Genomic DNA, 12,756 nt, shown 5'->3' with positions numbered 1-12,756 from the left:
ATGGGTGTGGCCTTATCCATCCTGCCGCCACCCCCACAACATACCTGGCAGTAGGGATGCCCGATCCCTCCTGCCGGCAGCCACCCTAACATCCCTGGCAGGAGGAATGTCCAGACCCTCCTGCCGGCACCTCCTCCTAATATCCCCGGCAAGAAGGATGCCCAATCTCTCATGTCGGCACCTCCTTTGAACATCCCCACCTCCCAAAACCAACCTTCACCCTCCCCCGTACCTTTTTGTAGAAGGCCGGCTGGAGGGATGCTCACTCCCTCTGGTCGGCAGGCCTGCCTCTTCCAAATGGCAGGCCTTCCCCTTCCCAGGGAGGGGCTTTAGGCGCCTAAGCCAACCAGAGTCTTAGACCTCCTTCCCATTGCATTCTGGAATGCACTGGGAGTGGCCTAAAACTCCGATTGGTAAGATCCCTAAGGCCACTCCCATGGTAGTTATATCAAAGTCTTTGAAAATTTACCCCTCCTTTTACAAAGCTGCGTTAGGCTTTTTTTTTATCGCTGGCTGCAACAGTATTAGCTCTGATGCTCATAGAATTCCTATGAGTGTCGGAACTAATATTGCCATGGCTAGCAATAAAAAAACCTAATGCAGCTTCACAAAAGGGGAGAGGGGGGTGTTAGTTACACTGAGCAGGTAAATTTAGTTATTGAAATTCTGGGCAGTCCTACCTAAGGGCAGAAACTCAGGAAAGTTAAGAGGTTAGCACTGATTGCTGGGATAGAAGTCTGCACGGGAACGGGGATCACGGGAATCCCCCCTAACCCACGGGGACCCCCCTCTGGCCCACGGGACTCCCACGGGGACCCCCCTCTGGCCCACGGGACTCCCACGGGGATGGAAGGCTTTGGAAGCAGGGTTCGTCCATATAATATAATGGACACGTCAGCCTTAGTAAAAGAGGGGGTTTATAAGTTAATTACCTGAACAGAAAACAAAAAAGGGTTCCACCAAAGAGATTCCACAAGTAAAACAGCAGCGCAAACACAAAAGGAACAGTGGAAATGATGATCCTGTCAGAAGTAATTGCTGCTTTTTATGGGAACGGGCGGGGATGGAGGTAATTCCTTGCGGGGCTGGGTGGGGACGGAGAGGATCCTGACAGGGACGGGTGGGGACGGAGAGGATCCTGGCGGGGATGGGTGGGGACGGAGAGGATCCTGGCGGGGATGGGTGGGATTTCTGTCCCCGCGCAACTCTCTATGCTGGGATTGCTTGCCTAACTTGTCTGAGATCAACACATTTCAATTCTTGTCTGCTGTCAATTCTTGTCAGCTGTGTGGTTTTTTCTTGTTAAAAACAGATTTAAACATAACCGTGTCTTATGAATTTTAGTAGTTTTTGTGGGAGAAAAGGCATGTCTTATACATGCTTGTTAAAAGTCGACATTGCATATCCCCTCCCGCTGCCAAGCAACACCCCCAACACCCCCTCGACAGCAGGAGAGATGCCCGTTCTCTCCCACCGCAAACAACACCCCCTCCCGGCAGCAGGAGTCAATCAACATCCCCCCCAACATCCCCTCTACAGTGGGAGAGATGCCCACTTTCTCCTGCCACAAACAACAACACCCCTCCCCGGCAGCTTGGCTTTAAACAACCTGGGCCAATCAGAGCCTCAAGCCCCTCCCTGGATGCACCAGTGAGAAGCCTCAGGTTCTTATTGGTCCAGACGCCTAAGGCCCCACCCATAGGAGGGGGTCTTAAACCACCTGGACCAATGAGAGTCTCTGGCTCCTCCCCAGTGCATCCCTACGGCCAGCCATCTAAGGTAAGGGGGAGAGGACAGGGGTCATCGGAGGCACGGGGAGGGGGGTTGTGTGATTGCGGGAGACAGTGGGCATCTCTTCTGCTGCTGAGGGGGTGTTGGAGGTGTGTTGCTTGGCATCTCTCCTGCTGCTGGGGGGGGAGGGGGAGTGCTATTTGTGGTGGGAGAGAGTGAGCATTTTTCCCACTGCTGAAGGGAGGTGGGTGTTGCTTAGTGGCAGGAGAAAGTGGGTATCTCTCCTGCTATTGAGTAGAGGGTTGCTTGACTTTTGTGGCTCGATTTGTTTGTTGGGTGGAGTTTATTTTGCATTTATTCTGCGCATATGCCCATCACTATCACCAGTGATGGGCACATGCAAATTTAGCGAATCTTTGCTACCCTTTGCCAACCTCATTTGCATGAGAGTTTTTTTGGAGAATGACTCGCTTTTTTAAAATCGCTACTATAACAGCTGCAACAGCAGCCCATCGGTTTTTAATGTGACTTTTTGAGAATATAGCCCTCAGAGTTTGGCTTTTCCTCCTCTAACCTATTCTAAAATCAATACAGTCCCAGTTTCTGATCTGCAAGAAAACTGAATCATGGCTGACAGTACCTGAGAAAGTTTCATCTGCATATTAGCAAAGACATGAAGGAAGCCCACCACTGCATCCCAAAGTCTGCTGTGAGCCAGACTCTGCTGATTCCCAATGCAGGGACCCTAAACCAAGAAAGAAACATAGCTATTAAGAAAACTGCCCACAAAGAGAGTCATCAGGCTGCAGGAATCCAGTGAGAACAGAAATACATCACAGAACATTAAGGGGCTCATTTTCAAAGAACTTATATACACAAAGCACATACTTTGTGTGTCTTAAGTGTTTTGAAATGAGCAGAACTCTTTTTTAGTTGCGAGTGAGGGCAAACAAATCAATAGCTGCCCTTGCCTCCAAGCTCTTGAATTTCAAATGCTGTATGAGACAAAATGTTGGTCAGGCCCTAGCCCGGGTGGGTCATGCCATTCCAAACAGCTTCTTTTAGCACACTCAGCCTGCCAGCCCGTGCAAGAGCTTTTGGACCTATTATAATGTACCTGAGTAAAAAGTACTGTATAAGCATTCTGAGCTATATAGAGTGTTCCATTTTTACTATTCTTACTTTGGAAGAGCAATAATCATTTACTGCCAGTAGATGGAAGTGCAGAAACCACTATACAAAATTTCAATTATAAAGTAATGGTGTCAATGTTCAGCGGCCAGTATTCAGAGGTACTTAATCAAGCAGGGCCACAGAATACTGGCTCTAATTGCTGTGGTACTGTCTGGGTAGCTTTAGGGCAGCCTGGGAATGGAGATTAGTGAACCAAATAGGATCGCACAAAAAGATATGGCCTAGCATTGAATATCTGGGTTTTAATCTGCCCATGATTGTCGGTGGTCCTGCTCTTCCATACACAACAAGTGCACTATTATGTGCCACTTTTTCTGTTTCCTTGGCTTATCTAATTTTCTCTGCCTTAGTCCTGCTGCCCACAATTATGTGTCTTCAAGTTGACATTTCTGTGATTTAGGACTGCTGGAGAGACAAAGTAAGGTTATCATCAACCTTAATCTCTTCTTACCCTACTCCTAATTGCACTGAAGCACCCTCTTGGCCTTCCAATGAGATTACACAAATAAACGATCTACTAAATGTTTGGACCCTAAGAAGAACATGTCATTGAATTTCAGCCATTATCCGTATCCATAATTTGGATCTTCTTTGCTTAACTGAATCCCGGTTAGCCAAAGGTGATTCTCTTTATCTGAGCCAGACCCGCCCCCAGATCATTTATACCTTTTCATTAATTGGAACTGGAAGAAGAGTAGTTGAACAGTCTATGCAGGGAGTCTGAATATTAGCTCATTACAAGTGAAATCATTAGCTATCATACAGGGTCTGGCTTTTCGACTGGCAGGCTTTCCACCAATAGATTGGCCCAGGCGTCTCAAACCCCGCAGGTGGGGCCTGAGGCACCTGGGCCAACCGGGCTTATGTGCCTAAGGCCCCGCCCACAGGAGGGGCCTAAGCCTACTGGGCCTATTCCGGTTGGCCTAGGCGCCTCAGGCCCCACCTGTGGGCGTGGTTTGAGCTGCCTGGGCCAATCATGCCCTAAGGCCAGCCATTCAATGGATGGCTGGCCTGCCGGACGGACGGGCTTGGCACCCATCTGTCCGTCCAACGATTTAAAGGTACGGAGGTTTGGGGGGATTTCAAGGAGTCGGCAGGGGGTGCGTCGAGGGCAGGAGGGCCTGGGATCCCTCCAGCCCGTATTTTAGTGGGGGTGGGGGGTAGTGGTTTCACCCTGTCTGATCTTGTAGGGTGGTCGTGGCCAGGAGGGCTTGGGCTCCCTTCAAGCCTCATCGTAATCGGCTGGGGGGGGGGGAAGAGGGGTTGGGGATCGCCGGGGCAAGAGGGCTTGGGCTCCTTCTTGCCCCGATATTGTCGGGGACGGTCGGGGTTGGCGGGGCAAGAGGGCTTGGGCTCCCTCTTGCCCCGATCGTTGTAGGGGGAGGCGGATTCTGTAACTGGTGTTGTTTTTGACAGACACCAGTTACAGAATCCAGCTTTTAGGCGAGGGATTGGCTCCTCCTTCACCTAAAAGCTCTTGTTTTTGGCGTTTGGGAGTTAGGCTTTTTTTAGGTTGATTATATGTTGATAGTGTAGACATAGGGGTGGTCTGGGCTGAACATAGAGGCAGGCCATTATTAAAAAAAAAACCCTCCTTTTGGATGTTTTTTTTAAAATAATGGATATTTTCCCTGCTTCTACTTTCAACGTTTAAAGCCTTAGGCCTTAGACTTTTTTTAAATTATGCCCCTCTGTGTTCCTTAACCGCAGGTTTTCCTACAGCCAATGCAGAGTTGTGGCAATGCCACATTGTTGTATATGAGGTTTGATAGCAGGGTGATGTGAAACGTTTCTTTTGGTTGGCATCATTGTTTCATGGTCAATAGTTTCTCAATCAGCAAGGATACTACATTTTTAAGGAAATGTTTGAAACTCCTAAAGCAGGCCGAATGGCCAAAACATGATCGTATTGAGTCCTGTTTCCAAGTTTGTATTAAAGATTTATAGCACCACAAGGTTATCTCCATTGTGTTTGTTATTTGATTTCACACTAAGAAATGTCACCATCGTTCTCCTTTTTTACATTACTTTTAGAGCCCCTTTTACAAAGCCATGGTAGCAATTCTCCTGTGGCAAATGCATTGAAGTCTACAGGAATTGAATGGGCTTTGGTACATTTGCTGCAGTAGAATTGCTACTGCAGCTTTGTAATTCATTTGCTGCACTAATGGTTATTTTTCATTGCATTTTTGACATTTACATTTTCCATAATCACAAAAGCAATATAAGAAATATCAGCATATTTTTGTATGAAATGCAAAAACAGAGAAAACAAAATATTTAAGAAATAAATCTTATCAAGCAGCCCACATCAAGGGCAAAGAGGGAGATCTCACAAAACAAAGTAATATCAGCCAGTTAGCAATTAAGCAAGACCAAGGTCTAAATACTCTATTTCAACAGCTCAACTTATTTTAGAAGCCTATTTCATTGAAACATATAAAAATGATCATAAATAAAAATAATTACATATATCTAAAAATGAAAGAGCATTAAAAATAAAGTATTGTTAATATGCTTATAAAGGAGGGAGGGGTCTTAGGTATGTGGCCAATCGGAGTCTTAGGCCCCTACCGGTGCATCCCAGAATGCACTGGGAAGGATGCCTATGACTCCAGTTCGTCTAGGTGCCTAAGGCCCCTCCTATGAGCATCTGAGCCAATTGGGGCCTTTGACTCCTCCCTGATGCATCCCACAATGGAATGGTCTGCCATTCTCCAGTGGCGTGCCTGCTTGCTGGAGGTTGTATGCCTCCCTTCGGCTGGACCTTCTGTTTACAACGTACCGGGGGGGAAGTTGGGGGTGGTCGATGGGTGGAAGGGGGGTCACAGGATGGGTGGGTGGTCACCGGGTGGGGAGGGTTGGTCAGTCACCGGGTAAGGAGTTTTGGGGGTGTCCTTCTTGCCTATCATGGTTGGGTGGGGGGGTTCCAACAGGAGGAATTGGGCACTCCTGCTGGGGGATGCTTTGGGGAGATGGTGGCAGGAGGGAGTGAGACTTCGCAGAGAGACAAGTTCCCTGCCGCGGCCACTCAGCTGATGGCGGCAGTGAGATTTATTTGCCACGTTCAGCATAGTAGCCGCATCTATTTGAAATGTAGACCAGCTTTTTATTGGCCTACATTTCAGACATCTATTGTGGCCCTAGGGAGACATGTAGGGCTGCCTAAGCTCTCCCAAGGCCACTTCAGGGCGAAACCTCACCCACACCTAGTCTTGGGCAAGCTTAAGCATCCCTATGCATCTTCCTCAACCACAACAGATGCCTACAGTGTAGGCGGCCTGCCTCAGGTGTTTTTTTTTAAACATGCATCCTGATTGGCTGGTTAGACAGCGGTAGGATGCCCACCGTCGCCTACAATCAGGATGCCATTTATAGAATATACTCCTTTGTTCTTTTACATTAATTTAAAAGGTTTAAAAAAAATATTTTATATACTATTCATATATTTTTCTAGATATATGTTTCTAGACTCCTGATACAGGAAGTTACCGAAACTTGGCCAAGCCAGATCTTTCTTCAATAAACTTGTTTGCAAACCTCTGCTTTTCTTTGCTTTATTTTCAGGACTCCTGAGCCAGAGGGACTTTGACCCAGCACCACTCACTGTTTCATTACTCCCCTTCTTCTCCCCTACTCATTCTTACTAGGGGTCAAGAGATATCATTTTACATGATGATTTCCTTAAGGCAGAAACAAGGGGGGAATGAGTGGTGGGGTTCTCAGAGTCCACAGTCCTAATTTTTAGAAGCCAAGTTACACTTAAGTGCTCATTTGGATATACACCTGGAGGTACTTTTTAAAAACTTTCCATCTTTGGAGAAAGACTGACAGGGGGAGCACATTGGAGGATCCCTAGGCCACCAGGGATTTCAGGCCCATCTGGGGATCGAATCAGAAATTTGCTGGTTCTAGCATCCTAGATCAGATAGTCTTGCTTGGAGTTCCCAGCCCGGACTAGAGAGCCTTTATTTTTGTTCAATTTAAAACAGTAACCTTTTTTTTTTTTTTTTTAATTAATTCCAATGTGAAAAGGTACATTCAAATTTGTTTTATCTATATTTTTATTCACATTTTGACATGAATTATTTCTTAAGGCAGATTTCTTAAAACCCAGTGCACTAGCATAGCAATTACTACACTGTTATGAATGCTTTTTTAAATGTGTGAGTCAAGCAAAATGGGTGCTAAAATTAACAGATCTCTTGTTTATGCTTTTTTGCAACTGAGTCTGTGAAAGATAAGAAGGCCCAACACAGATGCAGAGCACAACATTATGAGCTAGGAAAGAAAGAGATTAAATACGCGGACTCAAAATTTCTCCTTTAGTTGGGTGCTCACAGCTCCGGGATGAACTATCGCTTGATATTTAATCCTGGGGCATATGTGGTTTGAATATCCGGACAGCAACCTGGAAGTTAACCATACAATGGCTGATATTCAACTGGGTGCCCAGCTAACTCAGTAGATAAAATTAGAACAGCCTTTCAGCTATTTGCCAGTTAGCAGGCTGATTATCACTAATCACCGGGAAAATTGCAGGCCCTCCCAAACTCTGCTCCTGGACTGCCCTAAGCACCCTTTTAAGTACTGCTTAATATCGGCTACCAGCAAGGTTTAACCAGGCAGGATACTTAAACCCTTCTGAAAATTAACCCCAGGGGGAGGGGGGGGGGGAGGAATCAACATAGTTAAATCTATGGTTTTATAATATTTGTAATTTTTGAAGAAACTTTTGAGAACTTCCATCAATAAGCCATCTGAAGGTTTCATTACCTGGATATATTCAGTAAGTGAATTAAATATCTGTTTTGTCACAGATAAAGATCTGGAGAAGTTCCGTTGTCCAGAATCATCGATCACATCCTTCCCTGAGTAATACCAGTAGAAATCGCTGATAGATTCCTTTGGATAAAGCAAAACACAAGCAAGTCAGTATTTTCAATTTACAGTACATGATAATCACCCAATAGCAAAGATCCAGAACATTATTACGGTACTTGTAAGTCAATACCTACGGAATATGAATTACACTATGTAACACGATTTTTATTCCTGGGCAGTAAGTGTAATTTCCTAATTGCTCATGCCTAAAATGTATAGAAAATATCTGTTATTTCCATAAAAGTTTGCTTTTGTGACCAGGATAGTCAAATTTTACAATTCACCTATTTAAAATGTGAAATGCCAAATTTTCATCTTTTCATTCTTATAAAGTCTTGAAAAGCAACATATGAATCACAATATGTATTTATACAAAGCTGACCACAGAAGATTTAGAAATGTGTAGTTTTTTGAGATTTGTGATCATATGGTAAGTCACTTTCACAAATCAGCCCCCAGATGTACGGAGTCTCCCATCATGTTTTCATTATATTGTCCTTGGTAGCCAGTACAGAGGATAGCATATATGTTAATGCATGTTATTGCCTTTGTTTGTCTAGCGCTGCATGTTTTTACAGCCATATATCTAGTGCTGCCTGTTTATTGCAACTGCTGTATTTCAGGTAGTACTTGGCCAGCTTCAATGGTCAGGAGGCCTTGCAGGTGACACTTACTATACATTAATGGGTCAGCCATGCAAGTTTGCCTATATAGACCCACTTTCAGCTTGTTTCATACCTTTTGAGGATTGGTTGTATACCATGGCTGTATTTTGTAAGTCCACCTGAGTGCTGGGGAAAGGCAGCCTAGAAAAAGACCTGGGGGTATTGGTGGATACAACAATGAAGCCAGCGGCGCAATGTGCAGCTGCCTCAAAGAAAGCGAATAGAATGTTGGGCATTATCAAAAAAGATATCACTACCAGAACGAAGGAAGTTATCCTGCCATTGTATCGAGCAATGGTGCGTCCATATCTGGAATACTGCATCCAATACTGGTCACCGTACCTTATGAAAGACATGGCGATACTTGAGAGGGTCCAGAGGAGAGCAACTAGGATGATAAAGGGAATGGAGAACCTTTCATATGCCGAAAGGTTAGACAAACTGGGGCTCTTTACCCTGGAAAAGCGGAGACTGAGAGGAGACATGATACAGACTTATAAAATCATGAAAGGCATAGAGAAGGTGGAGAGGGGCAGATTCTTCAGACTAGCGGGGACAACAAAAACATGAGGTCATTCAGAAAAACTGAGAGGGGACAGATTCAAAATGAATGCAAAGAAATTCTTCTTCACTCAGAGGGTGGTGGACACCTGGAACGCGCTTCCAAATGAAGTAATAGGACAGAGTACAATACTGGGGTTCAAAAAGGGACTGGATGACTTCCTGGAAGCGAAAGGGATTGCAGGGTACAGATAGAAGGTTACTCTACAGGACATTAAGCAAAAAGCGTATGAGAGTTTTAAGGTATGAGCACTATCAGGTCATGAACCTGAGGGGCCGCCGTGTGAGGACTGCCGGGCACAATGGACCTCTGGTCTGACCCGACAGGGGCAATACTTATGTACACCTTTATCACCTATTAGTCTTTTACAATTTTAAGATGACTGTGGCAAAGGAAGGAGCTGCACAGATTTTATAAAAGACATATACATACAGCCTTGGTCTTGTGAAATATGGCATAGGCTTTGTACATTTTTGCTAAAATGTCAAGATTCCCACATCCATGATCAATCTAAAATGGGCATAAACAATCAGATCATTAATCTAGATCAGATGTAAAATACATACATCCTCTATTCCAGTGGTCTCAAACTCACGGCCCGGGGGCCACATGCGGCCTGCCAGGTACTATTTTGAGGCCCTCAATATGTTTATCATATTCACAAAAGTAAAATAAAACAGTTTCTTGATCATATGTCTCTTTAGCTATAAATTACAATATTATTATTAAGACTTAGCCAAAAGGAAAGATTTATAAACTATAAAGAGTTTTACCTCATGCAAAATTGTCATTTCTTTGATAAGACATTAACTATCTTTTCTGAGGCCCTCCAAATGTGGCCCTGCAAAGGGTTTGAGTTTGAGACCACTACTCTATTCTAACTTATCAGCTTGCAGAAAAATGATAATCAATTTCCAACATTATCTTCTTGATGTCTGTAATTGGACCAGATCAAAGTAAACATAATGAGAATTCTCAAAAGTAATTAGCTATTTACATGGATATTTTAGATAAAAGTTAAAAAAAAAAAAAAGATAACTCTCTTAGCTAATACTTTACATTTCAACTGAAGAAAATACTTTACGTTGTAAGGCAAGGCACAAAGATCCAGAACATTATTACAACGCCTAATCCCACTGTAGGCGTGGTTAACACCGGAGTGGACTTCAGCATTGTACAGCTCCTCTGTAGGTTTGATTCTTATGAAAGGTAGGCGCTATAAATGAAGGTCTTTAAAAGTCTGGCCTACATTTCCGGTGCCTACCTTTCACTTTGCGCAATTCTATAAATGGCATCATTGCATGACTGATATGTGATCGGCAATAATTTTTAAGACAGCCACCAATGACAGCACAAGTTACAGAATCCGGGCCTAAAAGCACTTTTACTAAACTGCATTAAGCACTAACACATGCTTTATATGGGAAAAATGACTTACTGCAAATTATGTCTGTCAGCGTGTGCTAATTGTGTGGTACAATAAACAGTGTCTTAGGTGGGATAACTGTAAGCTTTATGGAGGTGCTCTTAGGCCCCTCCATTTTTTAAAAAGATTGAGTTTAAATTGGTTTTTAATTGGTGCAGCCAAATATTGCGCCAATTAAACCAATTAAGCTCAATTAAATTGGGCGATGGTAGGGCACTGTTTTTAGAATCATACCCTTATTATCTTCATACTAGCTTTTATCTCAAATATGATTTTGCTAAGTGGCCTCTACACCATTATTTCTCACAGCAAGTCCTGCTTCCACTAACATTAGATCTAAAATAACTCTCCCTCTTATTAATTCTTGAACCAATTGTTCTATGAAGCATCATTTATTTTATGTAGAAACATCATGTCCATGGCATTTCTTGAGGTGATAGGTAATTTTGTTTACCCCATATAAACTGGCTATTATAATTTTGTCAAATATGTTTGTTTCCCTAATTTTTCCTCACATTTTGTCATTTGTTCATTCTCACCAGTTGGACAGTGTAATATGATCAAATTTGATTTAGTAACTGGAGTAAGTACACACAAGAAACCCAATAATGCTCCCATTTAACTTTCAAAAAGGAAGATTATAAAATGAAGAAAATGTAAAAAAAAAAAAAAAAATAGTAGAGGAGCAGCTGCAAAGGTCAACAATTTCTATCAGACATGGATTTTGTTCAAAAATACCATATGGAAGCCCAGACCAGATATATTCTACATATTAAAAAAGACAGAAAGAAATCCAAACGATAGCCACATTTTTAAAAAGTGAGGTGAAGGAGGCTATTAAAACTAAAAGAACATTCTTCAGAAAATGGAAGAAGGATCCAACTAAAAAGGAATAGTAAATCAAATGCAAAGGAAGGCAAAAAGACACTCTGAAAAGAAGCTTGTCTCCGAAGCAAAAACACATGCCAAAGTTTTTTTAGTAACATTTGAAGCAAGAAGCTGATAAAAGAATCAGCTGGATCACTAGATTTTCAAAGATTAAAAAGAAAACTCAGAGGGTACAAGGCCATAGAGAAGCTACAAGAGGGGAAAAGTCATCAAGATGCATTGGCCAATAACCCACATTTTTTGCACTTAAAGTAACTTAAAGAGTTCTAATTCAGGTTGTTTCGCTCTAACCTGGCAATATTTAGGTCATACAGTTTATATAGTAATGAGATGCAAAACATGACAATGCATGTAGTAAAGATAGCAATGTAACAACAATCTTAGCAATTCACTTCTTAGCAATGCAGTAGGAAGTGAGACTAATCAAAAAAACTATGCAAAAAATTAGAATGCCACTGAAAGGTAGCTGGTAGGCAATGACCACAAACACTTGCAGTCTAAGCAACAAAGTTCATGATCTCCAGGCCCTGATGTTTGAGGCAGACTTAGATATTGTTGCTATCACAGAGACATGGTTCAGTGATTCCCATGGATGGGATGATAATATACTAGGCTACAATCTTTTTAGAAAGGACAGGGATGGCTGAAAAGGTAGAGTAGTAGCTCTCTATGGGGTCCTTTTATTAAGGTGCACCAACCGATTTAGCGTGCGCTAAAGATTACTGTGTGCTAAATGCTAAGATGCCCATAGGAATATAACGGATGTCTTAGCATTTAGAGCGTGCTAAATCAGTTAGCGCACCTTAATAAAAAGGACCCCTATGTGAACAATAATATCCAAGTGACTGAAATGCAAGGGGCCTGGAGAAAGGAAGAAGTGATATGGACAGCCTTGAAAAGAAGATGAAACTTCTATCTACACGGGTGTTGTTTATTTGGTTCCACTGTTCTTCCAAATAAAGGTTACCTCATTCCATCAGTCACCCCTCAAACTTCTCTGTAATCTCAACTAAACTGGTACTTTTGAAGCCTAAGATCCTGCTCTTTGTGTGACCCTTCTCATCCTTTGTACTTATTGTCAAAGTGTCACCCCTGTGCCTATAAAGGAAATGCTGCAGTGCCCAAGAAGTGGGGATAGAGATATGGGCCAGACTTTGAGGGATGAAATACCTGTCCCTAAAGTTAGGTCCAGAGCACTGCAGTACTAACAACTTCCTTTACATACCAGTTCTAAAAACTGAAAAGTTGCCTAGAACCTGTTCCAATTTTACAAAGAAACTAACATCATGGAAAGGTCAGGAACTACCAGTCCCAGCATGCCCTAGGGTGGGAGGGATACAACCCAGGGATGGACTAACTAAAACAACCAGCCCAGGTGTAAAGAACTATAATCAGTCAAAAACAAC

General features: G+C 43.1%; 1 protein-coding gene across 2 annotated transcripts in view; it reads right to left on the bottom strand.

The window, feature by feature from the left end:
• RYR3 (ryanodine receptor 3) overlaps nucleotides 1-12,756 on the bottom strand; it is a 693,107-nt gene that overhangs the window by 80,269 nt on the left and 600,082 nt on the right. For both annotated transcript variants that reach the window (XM_033952387.1, XM_033952388.1), the window contains 2 exons: nucleotides 7,702-7,830; nucleotides 2,372-2,476 (listed from right to left, as the gene is read on the bottom strand). In XM_033952387.1, the coding sequence (XP_033808278.1) occupies nucleotides 2,372-2,476; nucleotides 7,702-7,830 (234 nt within the window). The remainder of the gene's footprint in view (nucleotides 1-2,371; nucleotides 2,477-7,701; nucleotides 7,831-12,756) is intronic.

The sequence above is a fragment of the Geotrypetes seraphini genome, chromosome 7 (genome assembly GCF_902459505.1).
Source record: "Geotrypetes seraphini chromosome 7, aGeoSer1.1, whole genome shotgun sequence".
Classification (NCBI taxonomy): Eukaryota; Metazoa; Chordata; class Amphibia; order Gymnophiona; family Dermophiidae; genus Geotrypetes; species Geotrypetes seraphini.
The sequence above is the reverse complement of the archived record's forward strand: the minus strand, read 5'-3'. Positions and strand labels throughout refer to the sequence as shown.